This window comes from Gopherus flavomarginatus, chromosome 1 (assembly GCF_025201925.1).
Source record: "Gopherus flavomarginatus isolate rGopFla2 chromosome 1, rGopFla2.mat.asm, whole genome shotgun sequence".
In the NCBI taxonomy this organism is placed as follows: Eukaryota; Metazoa; Chordata; order Testudines; family Testudinidae; genus Gopherus; species Gopherus flavomarginatus.
The window spans coordinates 258,255,905-258,276,138 of NC_066617.1; the positions used below are offsets into that span (position 1 = coordinate 258,255,905).

The following is a 20,234-nucleotide window of genomic DNA, read 5'->3' on the forward strand; positions in this document are numbered from 1 at the left end:
TACGCCATCATATGCCAGCAATGCCCCTCTGCTATGTACATCGGCCAAACTGGACAGTCGCTATGGAAAAGGATAAAAACGGACAGAAATCAGATATTAGGAATGGCAATATACAAAAACCTGTAGCAGAACACTTCAACCTCCCTGGCCACACTATAGCAGACCTTAAGGTGGCCATCCTGCAGCAAAAAAACTTCAGGACCAGACTTCAAAGAGAAACTGCTGAGCTTCAGTTCATCTGCAAATTTGACACCATCGGCTCAGGATTAAACAAAGACTGTCAATGGCTTGCCAATTACAGAACCAGTTTCTCCTCCCTTGGTTTTCACACCTCAACTGCTAGAACAGGGCCTCATCCTCCCTGATTGAACCAACCTCATTATCTCTAGCTTGCCTGCATATATATACCTGCCCCTGGAAATTTCCACTACATGCATCTGACGAAGTGGGTATTCACCCACGAAAGCTCATGCTCCAAAACGTCTGTTAGTCTATAAGGTGCCACAGGATTCTGTGCTGCTTTTACAGATCCAGACTAACACGGCTACCCCTCTAATACTGTCTTAGTGGCTTTTACGAGACCCCCATTTGAGCATCTTGAAACTTTTTCCTTCCCTCTTCTATGTCAGAAATCTGCCTTCCTTGTGGTGATAACATCTGCAAAGCATCTGTGAGTTGCAGGCTTTGATGGCAGAACCTCCTTATGGGTCATTTTCCAGAAACAAAGTAACCCTGCAGCAAGACCCTAAATTTTTATCTCAGGTTGTTTCCCAGTTTTACATGAACCAACTTATATATCTACCAATGTTCTTCCCTAAGCTGCATTGAACCCCAGAGAAGCAGCATCTTTACACACTGAATGTCAGGCAATGTCTAGCTTTTTATCTGGATAGAACTAAACCTTTCCGTTCTTCACCTCATCTGTTTGTTTCATATGTGAACAACTGAAGGGTCAAGCAGACTCATCACAGACCATGTCCAGGTGGATAACTTCCTGTAGCATGACAGGATATGAAGTAGCCCAGGCTATGCCTCCTCAAGAGCTATGAGCTCATTCCACGAGTGCGCCGGCAACGTCAACAGAATTTCTAAATGACATTCCTACATTGGACACTTGCAGGGCAGCCACTTGGCCCTCTGTGCATAGTTTTGCAAGCCACTATGCCTGCGTTCAGATCAGATGCACACTTCAGGAATGCAGTCCTCCTTTATATAGACTCTTGAGCCTCACCCCTACAAGCACTGCTTGGGAAGCACCCACACATGGAATACCCAGCTGCAGCTACTTGAAGAAAAAAGAACGGTCACCTACCCATAAATGTTGCTCTTCACGATGCGAGGCAGATGTCTGTTCTATGACCTGCCCTCCATCTCCTCTGCATCGGAGGCTGTACTCCAGACATTGGGAGTGAAGGAACTGAGGGGGTCAGGGTAGTGCCACACTTATATGGCCTGGGGAGGGGCTATGGCCGCAGGGGGTGAGTGCGGCCACTACAGGCACCGCTATGCAAAGTTCTCCAGCTCTGGTGGCTGGGATGTGCACACACCTGTACACGGAGTACATGTCTGCATCACATCTCAAAGAACAACAGTTACAGAGAGGTGACCTGTTTGGTTTTTTTTGTGGAGCCAGAGTAGCAGCAGAAAGATGGGGGAGCAGATTAGATTTCTTTGGCTAATTTTGTTACTTCAGGTGCCAAAGTGAATTCCTCACTCCAGGCTTGTACAAAATTCAAATTATTCTCAGGCAATTGCCATTTGACGATTGTTTGTTTCAGTCAATATAGAGGATTAGTGACCATGAGAACTGTGCTTCAAAGTTAATACCTCATATATAGAGCAATGGTCCTTAATGCTGCTATTGATGCTATTAACAACCCAGACTGTTCCCTATGCATGAGGAAAAACTGTAATGCTTTCACCTTATCATCCTTCCTTAAAACCTACCTCTGCTGCCATGCTTACAAATAACTTCCATCTGGCACAGCGTAGGAAGTGGTGAGGTGGGAAGTTTTGCTTTTCTGCTAAACTGGCCTCATTTATGCTTCTCATCTTCCCAGCCTTCCCCACTCCTCCGTTTTGTCCACCTACTGAATCCTGTCTGCTCTAAAGTGAGTTTTCCAGGGCAAGGATTGTCTTTGTTTATCTATACAGCACCTAACACTGTGTTACTCTGATCCTTGATTGGGGTTCCTAGGCACTACCAAGGAACACATAATAATGATCAATGAAGGAACCTGGGGGGAAAATCTGAAAACGGTATCTGGACTGACCTCCGTAAAAATAGAGGAGAGTCTGCGTTTTAGGCAACCAATCCATCTTCCCTTCCACCTCCAACTCCCCCCAAACCCCACAGCAGACAAGATTTAGCAGTGCAGGATTTATACCACAGAGAAGCAGCTGGCTTTCAAGAGGATTAACAAGAAAATATCATTTTGTACTCTACCTGAAGAGGTAAAGGATAGGATGAATACGCAGGAAGAGCTGCAGCAGAGGGACAAAAACCGGCATATGTCAGGATCTGCTGGGCTGGATTGTACAAGATCTGAGGAGGGGGGACAGAACTAAAGGCAATTTGGGACAGAGGTGCCTGCTGAACACAAAAGACAACAAGATGTTAGCAAAATGCAACCATGGATTAGGAAAAAAGGAAAACTAGTTTGACTACATCAAACTGACTGATCAGATCGTTTGACAATGTTTGATTTTTCTATTTTCTTATTTCCCCAGCATAAAAAATACACACACTATACAAGTCATTTCCCTCTTTATATTAATAAAAATGTCATTTTCTGCTTTGCCTGTACCAGCCATCCAAGAATCTCAAACATTAATACATTAACCCTCACGATACCACCGTACCCTCTAGAGAAGTAAGTTGGGAAACCACAGAACTTTGAAATTAAAGCCTCCTTCCCACCCCCCACTTCTACTTTACTCTCTAGAAATAGGGTGTCCTGGCGGGGGGGGTTGGTCTGAAGTTACACAACTGGTTTCTGTTTCACCTTAAGAAATGTCCAGCGCTTCCTCAGCCTAGCTGACGATGCAGTGGGCAGGATGCCAGCCCAAGAAGCACCAAGCCTAGAACCCATGAAGAGTGTGTGGGGGCAGCCTTGACCTCTTCCCCCATAAGCACCCCTACCCCACAATTTTCCACTCCTCCAGGCACATAATATCCCTACTTCTTGCCATCACTAAGCATGCTGCTGCACTCACTCTGCAGCTGCATAAATGAACTGACGCTATAAGGCTTTTTCTCCTCTTGCTCTTGAGACACGTGCAGTGGCACATACCCTTTCTAGCATTTGCTATTCCAGGCCTGGCCTCCCACCAAATTTGTTCCATCAGGGAAGACCTGTTGCAGCACTCCTTACTTCAGAACCCCTTTGTTGTCTCCCTACCCTCATGGGCCTGATCCAATGAGTAGCCAGCGTTTTTCTGGAGGTTCTTTTAAGATTAACCTGGCAAATCATCACATCTTGCAAAGGTGACATATGGGTCACGATTCAGCTGCTGTTTTACTAATAGTTTCTGTACATGTAAAACGGGTCTGGCCCCTCAAGTCTTTGGATCTGGCCCACGGGATTTGCCACCCAAGTGGCGCTGTGGGCTCTGTGCCGCTCCCAGAAGTGGCCAGCACCACGTCCCTACGCGGGGGGGAGGGGCAGAGGTACCTCCTCTGCAGCTCCCATTGGCCAGAAACGGGGAACCATGGCCAAAGGGAGCTTTGGGGGAGGTACCCACAGGCAAGTGCAGCTCTCTGAGTGAGTCCTCTGTCCCCTCTCCCCCAGGGGCCGCAGGGACGTGGTGCTGGACACTTCCCAGAGCGGCACAGGGCCAGGGCAGGCAGGGAGCCTGTCTTAGCCCCACTGCCACTCCCGGAGCCATTCCAGGTAAGTGGGGCAAGGCTGGAGCCTGGACCCCGAACCCCTGCACCCTGAACCCCAATTGTCTGCCCTGAGCTCCCTGCTGCATCTCAGCCCCCTGCCCTGAGCCCCCCCGCCTGCACCCTCAACACACTACTGCACCCTGCACACCTCTGTGCACCACTGGCCTGAGCCCTCTCCCGCACTGTGCACCCCAACCCCCTGCCCTGAGCCCCCTCGTACTCCTTGTACCCCTCCTTTGCCTCAATCCCTTGCCCTGAGCCCCTTCCTGCACATCCCGTAACCCAGCCCCCTGCCACAGCCCTACATGCAATTTCCCCACCCAGATGTGGCCCTCGGGCCAAAAAGTTTGCCCACTCCAATGTAAAACAATCCCCTGTGGCACCCAGGGCTCTTAGTGTCTGATTTGTATTGTTTAGCCACATAGGCCGCGATCCTGCAGAGCAACTCGAAGGATTGGGGGCTGTTGTGGCAAGCCCTGGGGGACAGCATCCATGTCTTCCAGGCTCATAACTAGTTAATGAGGAGTAGGGAAGCTTCACAAAATGTAAGTGGAGGCAGTCCAGAGTCCTCCCTAGGAATATGTTGAAATACTAGGTGCAACACTCTGCCATTCAAAGGTTATAAGCAGGGCTGGCTCCAGGCACCAGCGCAGCAAGCAGGTGCTTGGGGCGGCCAATGGAAAGGGGCAGCATGTCCGGGTCTTCGGTGGTAACTTGGCAGCGGGTCCCTCAGTCCCTCTTGGAGCGAAGGACCTGCCGCCGAATTGCTGCTGAAGAATGAAGCGGCGGGGTAGAGCTGCTGCCGAAGTGCTGCCCATCGCGGCTTTTTTTCTTCACTGCTTGGGACAGCAAAAACGCTGGTGCCGGCCCTGGTTATACGGTAACTCTTTTTCCATCTCCACTCCTCTCTGCCACACTCTAGCCATTCATCTTGCCCCTTTCTAAAATTCCATTCTGTCTGTGAGGCCTAAGTGAGGAAATGTCTACAAGCTCACAGCCATGCTGATCTGGGAAGGTGGCATCTACAACCATTTCCACGATGATGGGGCTGAAGGCTTCCTTTGGATTTTGTGTAACCAAGGACCATGTCAGTGCTTAACACATAACATGGGACATAAGAAGAATGTTTTTCTATCAAATGTTGGATCGATACATAATTATATAGAAATAATAAAAATACATAAATGTAATTACAGTAATAACTTTACTGGGTGTTTCTATGGAAGGGGCTGACTCTGAGCTTATTGCATGGAGGTAGCAATGTCCCTGTGAAATCGCTTTACTGAAATCGCAAGGATCGTCCTCCCTTTGGTTTCAACAGAAAAAACAGTTGACTAAGCTCTGTTCTAGGTAAATTTCAACATGTATCTAAGCTGTCTGGGGATGCTTATTTCTAATTATCATGAATTTCATAGACATCTAATGCAAATATGTACATTAATACAGAACTGCCCCCTCCCCCATGCTTCTGGCCCAGATCCTAAATATCTTTGTGGAGCGGGGCCTCTCTCCCGCCATGGCTAGAGAAAGGAAAGTGTGGAACAAAGAGACATCCCCTACTCCAGAGAAATAGTGAGAACAAGCAAAAGAGAGTAAGGCTGAAGAAAGCTGAAGAAATACATGAGTCACTCATGCCAGAATGTGGCTCAGTCCTGAATCAGAATGAAGCATGAAATGTAGGCTGAGACTTATCGATCTGTTCAACAGCAACATGAAACACAGGTATTCTATTTGTATTCATTGCAGTTAGCCAACTTCTTTACTTGTTACATGCTACATATGTTGGTCCTTCTCACCACAATCTCTGAAAACTTTTAAAACCACTGTGCCAGAAACTCATGCACTAGAAGCAACTATGTTCCAATTTTTGGAAGACAAATTAATATTTTCTGTGCAGAAAAGCTGATGGGTTTCAAAGCAATTGCACTTTTTTTTTCAGCTCATTCTTGCACCACCATAGCTATAACTGGTAGCTATAGCTCCCCAAAGCTACACATGATTTTTACTAGACATCCTAGCTGTCTCTTTTAGATTTCATCCTTAAAGACATGCCCTCAGGGACAATTTCTGTATAAACCTTCAAAATGCCTGTGGTATTTCTGAGATTACATCATTAAAAAACAGATGATGATTCTCTCACCCCAAATTTTATTTTTTTTTATATCAACCCCATCCCCTTTTCCATGCCTTTCCTTGCCCAACTTAGTATTTTCCGAGGCCCCAGTTTCCTAACTGCTGTTTATTGATACACAGCTACTGAAATAAAGTAGCAAATCAGTAAACCAGATAGTGTAGGTTGCCCAAGAGGAGACTGGAAAATCATTTGCTGTAGTGGATAACAGCGGTTCTAGTATTGATTTTTATACTGTTTGACACTATTGTGGGGTTTCTCTGTTTAACACATGTTTGTGGTGATTTACACAGCTTTAGTCATAAGCAGATAAAGTGCTCACTCCCACCCCTCCACTCCTGCTGCAGAGGAAACTTAAGCAGCTCTCTGATTTCCTCAGCTTTGTCAGGAGCTGAACAAACTTGCTCCACGCTGGGATGATGTTGCATGACCGCTGCTGTAGTTTCATTCCATTGCTTTTTGCTGCTTGGATGCTTGCTTGGCCTGAGTGCCCAAATCTGTAAATGCAAGCTCAGCCTTTCCAGCATATTGTGATGTGTGAGGGTATGAAACTTGGTCACAATTATTCTGTCTCTTGTAGGAACATTTCAATAGCTTTGCATCCCTCATGAACAGTGACAGTAAATCAATGCTTGCAGAGGGATTAGTTTCACCCCAACGAGTATTTCTGGAGCAAAAGACAAGTCCAAGGTCTGTGCAACACCTAAGTTACCCTTTAAGCCTGAGCTGAAGTAAAAGTGGGATTTATGTGTTGTATAAGCCTTGTGTTGGCCCTCCGCACAGGGGTGGATTTCACCATTATAGCCTAATTCTCAGAAGAACATTTGCAACTCCTATTGGTTTTGGTAAAGCTTAATTTAATTTAATTACCTTTTAACCTGCCTTGTAAGGTTTAAGCACCACCTTCCCATTACTTATCTGCATCTGTCTCCTAATGTACATTGTGCCTCTGCCCACAGCAGCCCTGCTAGCCTGGAGAAATGTGTTGTTAAAAATTAAACGCATCTTTATAGCATTTAGCAATAGAGCCATTGTCCTTCACAGCACCTACAGCAGGTGTTACAGAAACAAATTCGAGATTTCCAGTGCTGGGTAGAAGACTATGATGTCTCAGTCTCCAAAGATGGAAATTTAATTCTTGATGTAGCAGTGGTGCTCACAAATTGATCAAGTGAGGGCTTCAGAAGAGAAAAAGACTTCACAACAATCTGGCACTAGCCACACCACCTCCCCAGGGGAAGTACTGAAAGGCTTCCTCCTTTCACCTCGTTGCCCTGGCCAATGCATCCCAAGGAGTAGAAGGTGACAAGAGCTGAAATGGGTAGTCTAGGGTGACCACATATCCCGATTTTCTAAGGACAGTCCCAATTTTTGGGTCTTTTTCTTATATAGGCTCCTATTACCCCTTACCCCCATCCCTATTTTTCACATTTGCTGTCTGGTCACCCTAGGGTAGTCAAACCTGACACACCCAGTGCAGGACATTTCAAATGGATCCAATGTGGTTGATGTTCACTATGTTTCAGATCAGTCTTGACCGTTGCAGGAGACTGGCCTGAACAAAGCTACTGGCACAGGGACCCAGGAAAAGCAACATCTAAATCATTTCCAAAGTCAAAGGGAAGAGTAGAGACAAAAAAAGGGAAGACCGGGAGAAAGAATGAGGCAGAAGGGCTGTGTCAGCATTGGTTAAAATTGGCTCTGTAATTCTCCTCTCTGCTCAGGAAGCTCCTGATTCTTTTCCTTCCTGTTCTACCTGCTGGTTTTTACATGTGACCTTTCCCCATGCACGTCTGTGGAGCATACAGTGAGAACATGAGTAACGCTGGGAAGCAGCTTGTTCTCCCTTCAGCAAGGGAGGCACAGGCTGTCCATTACTAGATGGCTGTGTTTCGTTACTGGCACTACAGGAACACTTCATACCACTTGCCCTTGAGTCACCAAGTCCCCCTCACGCCTAGCTATTCTGCTGTGTGTTTACACACTGCTTGTGCAAAATGGCTGAGTGTGGTGGTTTGCCGAACGTAGGCGGGCAATTGTGTACTGGTGTACATTGTGCAGCCTTTTAACAATGAGGTGTTTTTAAATAACTCACATGGTCCTGCTATAATAAAATGTTTCTAAAAGCCCTGAATCATGACACAGAGTTAGTTACTGACAGCTTGTTTTCCTGTGTGTGTTTTACTGAAGGAAGCACACAGGGGTGGTTGTGCCTGAATAGGAGGAATATATTTATAAGCAGTGATCCCCAAACCGAGGAGTGTGCCCCCTAGGGTGGTGTGGAGGAACATTCGTGGGGGGGGCGCATGCAGCTCCTCCCCCAACCTCATTTAGCCTCCAGTCCTGCTCCACCTCCAGGCCCTCTCCACCCCACACCAGCTCTGCCCCTAGCCCCAGCTCCTCCCTCATCCCCAGTTCCACCCCCAGCTTCTCCTTCAGCCCAAGCTCAGCTGCCAAGGCAGCCTTGGCTGTGCAGTAATGGAGGGGGAAGCGAAGCACAGACAGATTCTGTCACTGCTAAGAGGAGGCACGACTGAAAAAGTTAGAGCACCACTGTTATAAAGGAATGTCTCCAAGTGTCAGTGTTATGGTCAAATGTACTTTGAATCATCTTTGCTGCCAGCTCCTGGTCAACTCCTATCTCCTGTAAATACAATCTGCCAGCTTATATTTACACACAGCCTTTCATCCCAAAGGTCCTAAAGTACTTTACAAATGAGGGGCCATATCATCCCCTCCTGAATAAACCCTCTGAGGATCACTTCATGTTAAAGGAAGGATTAACACCAGTGCGGGGGGGGAGGGGGGGGGGGAGAGGGCAGTGGCAAAGACATGACCTGCAGTCCACATGGAGCCAAAATATCAGTGGGAAATGCTAGCCCCAACCTGATGGATCTCAGGGTATTTGTGCAGAGCAGCAGCGTTTCTGTGTTCCATGCCTATCCCCACCTCATTCCTGCAGCCTGGGTAGTGGCCATGCTGCATTAACTCCCCACTACAGCTGTCTGCTACCCATTCCTCTGACAGAAGCAGTTCAAGCAAATCTTTAGCCTTGTGCAAACACGTGAGCCTGGGCATGGGAGCTGCCAGGCCCAAGATTCAATGTGTAACATTATCCAACCCTACCCCCTTCCTAATCAACTTATCTGACCTGCCAGCTTCATGGGGAGTGGAGCAGAGTCAGTGACACGTGCCTGCCAGAGTAGCAATAAAGGGGGAGAAATCACAATTCCTCAGGGGGCCTTAAGTTATCATCACAAAATAGCTTACACTCCCCATCACGCAGCAAAGGCAAACATCACATCACTGTTTCAACGTGCCCTTTAGGCAGGGGCCTCTGTAGCTACAGGTTGACCAGCATTGTCTGAATCAGTCCTGGCCACAGAAGATGCACACCAGGAATTAATGTAGCAACAAGCAACACTAACTTATGCATGGTCTTTTGCAGCTAAATGAAGGCAGCTTTGCTGGAGACAATGCTCCCTGGTCCCTCTGCCGTCCTCTTGCTTTTGGCAAGTGATACCCCAAAGACTTATGAATATTGTGAAGTAAACACTGTTAGGGTGGTGGCTGCTCCTGAGGGGAAGGGAGGAAGTATGTCTTTTCCATCTATGCTGATTCCCTAGCCTCATGTAATCACAGTAACCTGGGTTTGATCCGCTCCCCCTTGCAGAACAGCCAGGAACATACAGCCATGTATTTTGGAATCATTTTATCCACACTTAATCACAGCCACCTCTTCAGCACAGCGCAGCAGCTACTGTCCTCACACACCACCACTGCACAGTGGGTTAGGGCAGGCTGAGGCAGGGAAGAAGAATGGCATCTCTTATGGAAACCAAAAAGGGGATTTAGGTTAGCAGAATGTGATAGTTCACATCAGAACCTGGCTGATACCCCAGAGCTCATCCCTGCTCTTTGGAACACTTATCACACAATCTTTAATATTCACAAGTGGATAGGACCTCGATTTCATACATCATCTATTAAATTGGCACCACCTGCACCAAACTGGCACCTCCTAGCACCATGTTGGGCCAACAGTTCAGTGCTGACTCAGAAAAAAGAGGCCACTTACTGAACCACCAACATGACTTGCTACAGATGCCAGCTTCTTACCTACACGTGTATTAACCAGGCCTGACCCTACTTAGCTATAACACCTGGCCTGAGCACAGTTCAAGAACTCAAAGCTCATACAGGAAACATTTTGTGAGCTCTTGCTGTGTATGGTTCCGCTGTCTATTTTTTTAACACATTATGTAACAGGATAATTAGCAACATACAGAAATCACCACTGATGAAAAGCTGCAGACTTGCAAGTCTTACCATGTCTTTAAAGGCCCCGAGTATGGCTGCCGTGACTATCCCAAGAAACAATCCAAGGATGTTCAAGACTGTGGAGGCCCACAGCAGCCGGTACAAGTGAACCACATCCTGACAGCTGTTCACTCCCAGAAACTCGTAGTAGCTGGTTGACTGTTCTGAACTGCAGTGGGATAGAAATGGCGTCACTGCTACATCAGTGATTTACAGAGCATCAGCCCAGCTAAATCCTAAAATGTTTGTTTTTTTCCTGGGCAAAATACCTGAAGCAAGAGCAAGTAGTCCAGCCTTGTCTGGACGAGGAAATTGTACACGAACATTCCCACATGAGCTAACATTGCTCAGCTAACCCTCTGGGAGCTCTGGTATAGATTCTCAGCAGACTGACTTGTTTTTTTTAATCACTATGTCAAATTAAACTGGTTTAACAAAAAATAAAGCTACCAATGGCCATGCTAGGGGAGCCCCCAGTGCTGCCTCTCATTCAGCTTACTAGCATTAGCACATGTGGGGATTTTTTGGTACCATTTTCTAACTGGCTACATTTTACTAACTGGCTACATTTGCATAGTGTCTGTGGTTTCAAACTAACAGAGGCAACACAATTCAGGACCTAATGGATTTCAGAAATATGTTCCTTCAAATTGCAGATTGTGCTATCTAGAAATAATATTTTACATTCATACATAGCAACTGCTATTACAAATCAGGCAAATTATGAACCCAAGCTTTGTTAGCTGCAGAGTCTGTGTGGTATTTGGAGAAACTAAATCCCATGTTTTGAAACACTCTGCTATTCTATTTGCAAACACAAGGCAAACATAACTGCCGAGTAGTAACACTTTCCCACCCACCCACTTCCATACCAGCTATCTCAGCTGGGGAGAGTTTCTGCCTGCTTGCTCTGGGGATATGCATGCTACCTCCGAAGCCCTTCCTTTCAGCATGGGGACATTTTGATGAAAGGCAGAGAAGAATGTCCTGTGAAATGTTTGCTCTGAGTTCCAGTGAGGCTCATGGAGTGCAACTGGGGATCCTGGGTAGGGAAAATGCTAAGGAGAAAGGGAAGGCATGGAGAAACCTAAAGTGCTCCTGTGCAGGAGCGGCGCCAGGGTTTTTGGTGCCCTAGGTGGGGATTCTTCTGTGCTCCCGGTCATTGGCGGCAATTCTGCGGCAGGGGGATCTTTCCGCGGCTCCTGGTCTTCGGGGCACTTTGGCGGCGGGTCCCGGAGCGAGTGAAGGACCCGCCGCAGAATTGCCGCCGAAGACCCGGAGCGTGGAAGGACCCCCCCCGCTGCTGAATTGCCACCGAGGGTGGCAAAATGCTGCCCCCCAAATCCCAGCGCCCTAGGCGACCGCCTAGGTCACCTAAATGGAAGCGCCGGCCCTGCTCCTGTGCAGAGCCAAGCCAGCCCCAAGTATTTATATAAATATCAAACCTATAGCAGATAAAGCCAATGGTCCCCTTAGCACTGGTCACATTCACAAAGGTACTTAGGTGCTCTATTCCCTAATGGCATCCTTAGTCATTGGGTTAGAGAAAGATTGTCCCTGTGGCCTGGTGGCTAGGGCACTCCCCTGGGGGTGGAAGGCATAAGTCCCTGCTTCAGTAAATATTTAATTGATTCTATGAAGTGGAACAGCTCCAACAGGAGAGACTGAGAGACCCACTTCAGAATATCCAGCACCCCAGCGGTCAGAGCACTCACCTGTGAGGTGAGAGACCTGTGTTCAAGCACCTGCTCTCAGGCAGGGATTCTACCTGAGATGTTCCACCTCCCAGGTGAGTTTCTAAACCACTAGCTTACTAGGTATTCTGGGAGACACACCCCTCTGCACCCCCACAGACTGGCTTTTGTGCAAAGCCCTAGCCTGCAGGGATGGTCTGAGCACTGGGACTGAAATGGCTTTGCACATGCCTGCTGGCAGAAATGTAGGTGCTTTGGGACTTCAGGATGAGATGGCAGCTGAGCCATGGCTTTGAGAATATCCATGGTGCCTAAATGTTGAATGCAAATGCCAAAGCACCTTTGTGAATCTAGCTCTTCACCTCTCTCTGCCTGTTTTCCCTCGCAACCTGTACAATCTGCACAGACAAAACAGCTGAAGCCTTTAGGGCAGAGATGGTCTCTCAGTCTGTTTGTTCATTGATTAGTCCAGTGGGGCCTTGATCTTGGTTGGGCTCTCTCGGCACTATCACAATATAAATAGATAATAAAATCATCTCCCGTCTTGGACGGCGACCAGTACCAGGTGCTTCACAGGGAGGTGCAAGAAGGCCCATAATGTACAGGCTACATGGGCTGCCTACAAGGGAGTTTCTTCCAAGCCTCTTATAAGTTAGTGGTTCATGCCCAGAAGCAAAAGGGTTAACTTTCAATCCCTTATATTTTTCACTCTATCTCATAACTGAGGGTGTTCTATTTATCCATTTAAGGATCAATTCTGTGTTGTATCTTGCTAAACTCTTGGAGTCAATGTTACCTTGCAGCAGTGAGATTCACCATTAATTATGTCTTGTTAAGAAAATATTCCCAGTTTCAATATATCGCCTTCCAATTCAGGTGGATTTCCCTTTGTTCTTATACTATAAAAAGGGTGAATGAGAGGGTCCGCTTTACCTTTGCTATGCCATGCATTATTTTGTGCATCTCTATTGTTAGCTTCTTATTTCTCACCTCTCTAACCAGATCAAACCACTTCCTGAAAACCTTAAGACTGAAGTTAAATAAAACACACACACTAGGATGAGTGAATAAATTGCTTTCACTAAAATTACAAAAGTACAGATGGCACTACCCTGATCAGTAGCAGACATACCACAGCAGTTCGATTTAGGCAAGGGAAGAAAAGCATTTATCCAGGCTTCGACTTTATCAAATTGGTTCCATAAATCTGAACCCCAGAAACTCATCCACTGTTCTAGCATTCTGGGGAAACTCATATCTCCCTCTAGTCCCAAACTTCACTTTAATCCTTCAGGGAAGTACAGCTTAACAAAATGTTTCTTTTTGTTTTTTTTGTGGGGGGGAGAGTTTGCAAAAGCAAAACATATTTGTCCGTTTCTCTACCAGTTTCACTGAAAACCACCTTCTCCCAAACTTGTATGACTTTTGGAATTCCCATATGTGGCAACCTAGGTTTGAGGAGGGCTGGGTCATTCAGGGTTGCAGGCCTGGGTAAAAACAAAAAAATGAGAGCTCTGATGTGAACCTGGCGGGATTCAGGAGGTCAATCTAGGGTGCGTGACACTAAAATGTGAAAGCAGCAAAGAATCCTGTGGCACCTTATAGACTAACAGACGTTTTGGAGCATGAGCTTTCGTGGGTGAATACCCACTTCCTCAGATGCATGTAATGGAAATATCCAGAGGCAGGTATATATAAGTGTGCTAGCAAGCAAGCTAGAGATAACGAGGTCAGTTCAATCAGGGAGGATGAGGCCCTGTTCTAGCAGTTGAGGTGTGAAAACCAAGAGAGGAGAAACTGGTTCTGTAATTGGCAAGCCATTCACAGTCTTTGTTCAATCCTGAGCTGATGGTGTCAAATTTGCAGATGAACTGAAGCTCAGCAGTTTCTCTTTGAAGTCTGGTCCTGAAGTTTTTTTGCTGCAGGATGGCCACCTTAAGGTCTGCTATAGTGTGGCCAGGGAGGTTGAAGTGCTCTCCTACAGGTTTTTGTATATTGCCATTCCTAATGTCTGATTTGTGTCCATTTATCCTTTTCCGTAGAGACTGTCCAGTTTGGCCGATGTACATAGCAGATGGGCATTGCTGGCATATGATGGCATATATTACATTGGTGGATGTGCAGGTGAATGAACCAGTGATGGTGTGGCTGATCTGGTTAGGTCCTGTGATGGTGTCGCTGGTGTAGATATGTGGGCAGAGTTGGCATCGAGGTTTGTTGCATGGATTGGTTCCTGAGCTAGAGTTATTATGGTGTGGTGTGCAGTTACTGGTGAGAATATGTTTCAGGTTGGCAGGTTGTCTGTGGGCAAGGATTGGCCTGCCACCCAAGGCCTGTGAAAGTGTGGGATCATTATCCAGGATGGGTTGTAGATCCTTGATGATGCGTTGGAGGGGTTTTAGCTGGGGGCTGTATGTGATGGCCAGTGGAGTCCTGTTGGTTTCTCTCTTGGGTTTGTCTTGCAGTAGGAGGCTTCTGGGTACACGTCTGGCTCTGTTGATCTGTTTCCTTATTTCCTCGTGCGGGTATTGTAGTTTTGAGAATGCTTGGTGGAGATTTTGTAGGTGTTGGTCTCTGTCTGAGGGGTTAGAGCAGATGCGGTTGTACCTCAGTGCTTGGCTGTAGACAATGGATCGTGTGATGTGCCCGGGATGGAAGCTGGAGGCATGAAGGTAGGCATAGCGGTCGGTGGGTTTTCGATATAGGGTGGTGTTAATGTGACCATCACTTATTTGCACCGTGGTGTCAAGAAAGTGGACCTCCCGTGTAGATTGGTCCAGGCTGAGGTTGATGGTGGGGTGGAAGCTGTTGAAATCATGGTGGAATTTTTCCAGAGTCTCCTTCCCATGGGTCCAGATGATGAAGATGTCATCAATGTAGCGTAGATAGAGAAGGGGTGTGAGTGGACGAGAGCTGAGGAAGCGTTGTTCCAGGTCGGCCATGAAGATATTGGCATACTGTGGGGCCATGCGGGTGCCCATAGCAGTGCCACTGATCTGGAGATATATATTGTCATCAAATTTGAAATAGTTGTGTGTAAGTATAAAGGCACAGAGCTCAGCAGCCAGTTGTGCTGTGGCATCATCAGGGATAGTGTTCCTGACAGCTTGTATTCCATCTGTGTGTGGGATGTTTGTGTAGAGAGCCTCTACATCCATGGTGGCTAGGATGGTGTTTTCTGGGAGGTCACCAATGCATTGTAGTTTCCTCAGGAAATCAGTGGTGTCACGGAGATAGCTGGGAGTGCTGGTGGCATAGGGTCTGAGTAGAGAGTCCATATATCCAGATAGTCCTTCAGTGAGAGTGCCAATGCCCGAGATGATGGGGCGTCCAGGATTTCCGGGTTTGTGGAACAACAACATCGCTTGCCTCACAACCTAAGTCGTGCAGAACGCAATGCCATCCACAGCCTCAGAAACCACCCTGACATTATCATCAAAGAGGCTGATAAAGGAGGTGCCGTTGTCATCATGAACAGGTCTGACTATCAAAAGGAGGCAGCCAGACAACTCTCCAATACCAAATTCTACAGGCCACTTCCCTCAGATCCCACTGAGGAATACACTAAGAAACTACAGCATCTACTCAGGACACTCCCTACACTAACACCAGAAGAAATCAACATACCCCTAGAGCCCCGACCAGGGTTATTCTATCTACTACCCAAGATCCACAAACCCGGAAATCCTGGACGCCCCATCATCTCGGGCATTGGCACTCTCACTGAAGGACTATCTGGATATATGGACTCTCTACTCAGACCCTATGCCACCAGCACTCCCAGCTATCTCCGTGACACCACTGATTTCCTGAGGAAACTACAATGCATTGGTGACCTCCCAGAAAACACCATCCTAGCCACCATGGATGTAGAGGCTCTCTACACAAACATCCCACACACAGATGGAATACAAGCTGTCAGGAACACTATCCCTGATGATGCCACAGCACAACTGGCTGCTGAGCTCTGTGCCTTTATACTTACACACAACTATTTCAAATTTGATGACAATATATATCTCCAGATCAGTGGCACTGCTATGGGCACCCGCATGGCCCCACAGTATGCCAATATCTTCATGGCCGACCTGGAACAACGCTTCCTCAGCTCTCGTCCACTCACACCCCTTCTCTATCTACGCTACATTGATGACATCTTCATCATCTGGACCCATGGGAAGGAGACTCTGGAAAAATTCCACCATGATTTCAACAGCTTCCACCCCACCATCAACCTCAGCCTGGACCAATCTACACGGGAGGTCCACTTTCTTGACACCACGGTGCAAATAAGTGATGGTCACATTAACACCACCCTATATCGAAAACCCACCGACCGCTATGCCTACCTTCATGCCTCCAGCTTCCATCCCGGGCACATCACACGATCCATTGTCTACAGCCAAGCACTGAGGTACAACCGCATCTGCTCTAACCCCTCAGACAGAGACCAACACCTACAAAATCTCCACCAAGCATTCTCAAAACTACAATACCCGCACGAGGAAATAAGGAAACAGATCAACAGAGCCAGACGTGTACCCAGAAGCCTCCTACTGCAAGACAAACCCAAGAGAGAAACCAACAGGACTCCACTGGCCATCACATACAGCCCCCAGCTAAAACCCCTCCAACGCATCATCAAGGATCTACAACCCATCCTGGATAATGATCCCACACTTTCACAGGCCTTGGGTGGCAGGCCAATCCTTGCCCACAGACAACCTGCCAACCTGAAACATATTCTCACCAGTAACTGCACACCACACCATAATAACTCTAGCTCAGGAACCAATCCATGCAACAAACCTCGATGCCAACTCTGCCCACATATCTACACCAGCGACACCATCACAGGACCTAACCAGATCAGCCACACCATCACTGGTTCATTCACCTGCACATCCACCAATGTAATATACGCCATCATATGCCAGCAATGCCCATCTGCTATGTACATCGGCCAAACTGGACAGTCTCTACGGAAAAGGATAAATGGACACAAATCAGACATTAGGAATGGCAATATACAAAAACCTGTAGGAGAGCACTTCAACCTCCCTGGCCACACTATAGCAGACCTTAAGGTGGCCATCCTGCAGCAAAAAAACTTCAGGACCAGACTTCAAAGAGAAACTGCTGAGCTTCAGTTCATCTGCAAATTTGACACCATCAGCTCAGGATTGAACAAAGACTGTGAATGGCTTGCCAATTACAGAACCAGTTTCTCCTCTCTTGGTTTTCACACCTCAACTGCTAGAACAGGGCCTCATCCTCCCTGATTGAACTGACCTCGTTATCTCTAGCTTGCTTGCTAGCACACTTATATATACCTGCCTCTGGATATTTCCATTACATGCATCTGAGGAAGTGGGTATTCACCCACGAAAGCTCATGCTCCAAAACGTCTGTTAGTCTATAAGGTGCCACAGGATTCTTTGCTGCTTTTACAGATCCAGACTAACACGGCTACCCTCTGATACTTAAAATGTGAAAAAGCACTTTCCAGCTGGTACACAGAAAGCACAAGAGCCAGCATCCGCCCCTTCCCTACCAACTCCATCCCACCCCAGGAGATTTTCCTGCTCATTACACAACATGATGCTGCTTGCAATGGTACTGACGTACATGTGTGCAATAAGGAAGGCACTGGGAAGGGATTTCAGGCTGGAAATAAATCTCATGAGTTTATTTTGTTTGCCAATAGTGTTATTTGCCAGGTAGGGGAGGCCACATCAGTCTGCTGCACCACCACTCTGGGCCCATTTTGGCTAGCCTCTCTCCAAGGGATAATGTAGTCACCTACTGTTACGTGACTAGCATATTCATGCACTTCCACTGTTATATCTTCTCAGCCTGTGTTTTGGTAAGATTGACTTAAAATGGAAAACTTTTGGAAATATGATCAACATTCTCCTTATACCATACCCTGTCCTCATGGCCATTGAGTAAAATCCCTTGAGCACATAAATGCTTGTGAAAACGCCAAGGCCCTGCATATGATGTAAAGTTTTGACATGGAAACGATATCTCCATTAATTTTGCTTCCCAGAGATCTGTGAATAAATGATCACATGAAATCCATTTTGAAAATTGTAATGCAAGCTCACCAAAGAGTCTTTACAAGGTTGTGCTTTATTTATTTATTTAGGTGGCCACATAACAAAATCCTACCGACAATTTTTAAAGAAAACTCACTGAAATAATAAGAGAACTGAGGGGCAAACCATGCCCCCTTCTCCACTGTGAGCAGGGCCCCCAAAGACAGTTTATCCTACAAGTCCCTGGGGAAGGAAGAACAGGATCTGGGGAATGCACACTCCTGTGCAGTACAGACCTCACCATAGGGACTTACTGTGCGGCTGAATGCAGGGGGCTATTTGTATTATGTGAAAGGTACTGCAGGCAATGTGGGTGCTATTGCAGCTTCTGGCCATGCACTGGTTCTGCAGTTTGGGATGGGGAGTATTCATGTGCCTTCTCACAGAGTTATCACCAGTGCACAGCTGCTAGCCAGCTGTGTGCTGATTCCCAGGGTACTGGCCTAAATGCAAAGGGTCCGTACTCTAGAATCCATATACTGTACAAATAAATATACACATTCTGACAGAGCACATACTTACTTTTCACAGTTGTACAGGTCACAGCAGTAGCATGTATTGCTCTTTACTCTCAGCTCGCACTTGCTGCTTAAGGTATAACATGTTACCTGGGAATAAGAGAAGGGACCATTCTTTAGTCTAATACTGGAGTTCCAGAACCTGGCCACCATTTTACAAGTCATCCCACTGACCACATAGAAGCAACACATTTGGTTTACTCTCAGGTGCTTGCACTGGTACAAAAATTATCTTTCACCCAAAGGAGAGGAAGCAGGCAGAGAGGCCACAGTGAGACTACAACATTCGACAATAACTGACAGGTATCCAGACATTCCTTTTGGATTGGAAACTGGAGAGAAACTGTACAAACAACCGCCAAAAGTGTCTTCAGCATTCAAACACAATCCATACAACCCCAGAAAAGGTTCTTGCATTTTTTGTTGAAAGCACCATAAAAATACTGAAAATACTTCCCCTCAGATGTTATAAGGCTTTGCTGGCATGAACTTGTTGGATCAAATCTCTTCACCTTTTTTTTATAATCTAAACGTGATATCATGGGCCTGATTGTCATTTACACTAAGGCCTCTTTCTGCAGCCAGAGATGTGAATAATAATATTCTCTAGTGAATGATATTAAGTCTTTCTGTCTACCTGTTAGAACCCCCTGCATCTCCTGGACAGGGCCGGCTCCAGCTTTTTTGCCGCCCCAAGTGGCGAAGGAAAAAAGAAGAAAAGATAAAGCACTTCGGCGGCAGCTCTACCGCACCGCTTCATTCTTCGGTGGCAGGTCCTTCGCTGTGAGGGGGACTGAGGGACCCACAGCCGAATTACCGCCAAAGACCCAGACATGCCGCCCCTTTCCATTGGCTGCCCCAAGCACCTGCTTGCTGCGCTGGTGCCTGGAGCTGGCCCTGCTCCTGAAGGTCTCACTCCTCTCTTCAGCTTTTATTACACCAGAATAAAAAAAATGTAGAACAAAATACAATAGGAAAAAAGTCTAAGCAATTAAGCAAACGAGTACCATTTCCAGCAAGCTCTGGAATACAGAAATGAAAAGGTTCATTTGTGAGACTATGGACTCTAGAGAACAGACATATAAATACAGACATATGCAAGTCACACTCTGTTCAGACAAAAGATCATTTTAGTGACCCTTACAATGTAATATGCATACATCATTTCTATTTGACATAGTGGGCTAACTATAATATTTTATAGGCAAGTTTCTTTTTGAGGGCTTTAGCTTTATTAATAGAGTTTCAAATATTGGAACTGCTAATGGTATGGAAAATACAATATTGTTACCGTCTTTCTTAAGTATGCTGTGACCATTCAGAAAGGTCCTGTCTGTACTATGAAAAGAGCATTTACTAGTGAATGGAGCCTTTCTCCTCATGAAAGAGATGGTAGCAACAGGCTTAGGAAAAAATTGTTGCCTTTGAAAAGCATTTATCAGATTACTTCTGTCACGCATGCCCATCCAATAATGTATTATTCCTTGAGAGAATATGGTGACTCTGGAAGACGTGAACAGCTTGAAGAAAAAAAAACAGAGAAGACAGGGGAGGAAGACGGGGGGCCACACAAAGACTAAG

At 46.6% G+C, this 20,234-nt stretch overlaps 1 protein-coding gene across 1 annotated transcript in view; it reads right to left on the reverse strand.

Annotated features, from left to right (window-relative positions):
* TMEM255B (transmembrane protein 255B) overlaps positions 1-20,234 on the reverse strand; it is a 124,724-nt gene that overhangs the window by 9,297 nt on the left and 95,193 nt on the right. Inside the window, exons 6-8 of the mRNA XM_050922658.1 lie at positions 18,658-18,743; positions 10,350-10,509; positions 2,447-2,593 (exon numbers count right to left, since the gene is read on the reverse strand). Of these exons, the coding sequence (XP_050778615.1) occupies positions 2,447-2,593; positions 10,350-10,509; positions 18,658-18,743 (393 nt within the window). The remainder of the gene's footprint in view (positions 1-2,446; positions 2,594-10,349; positions 10,510-18,657; positions 18,744-20,234) is intronic.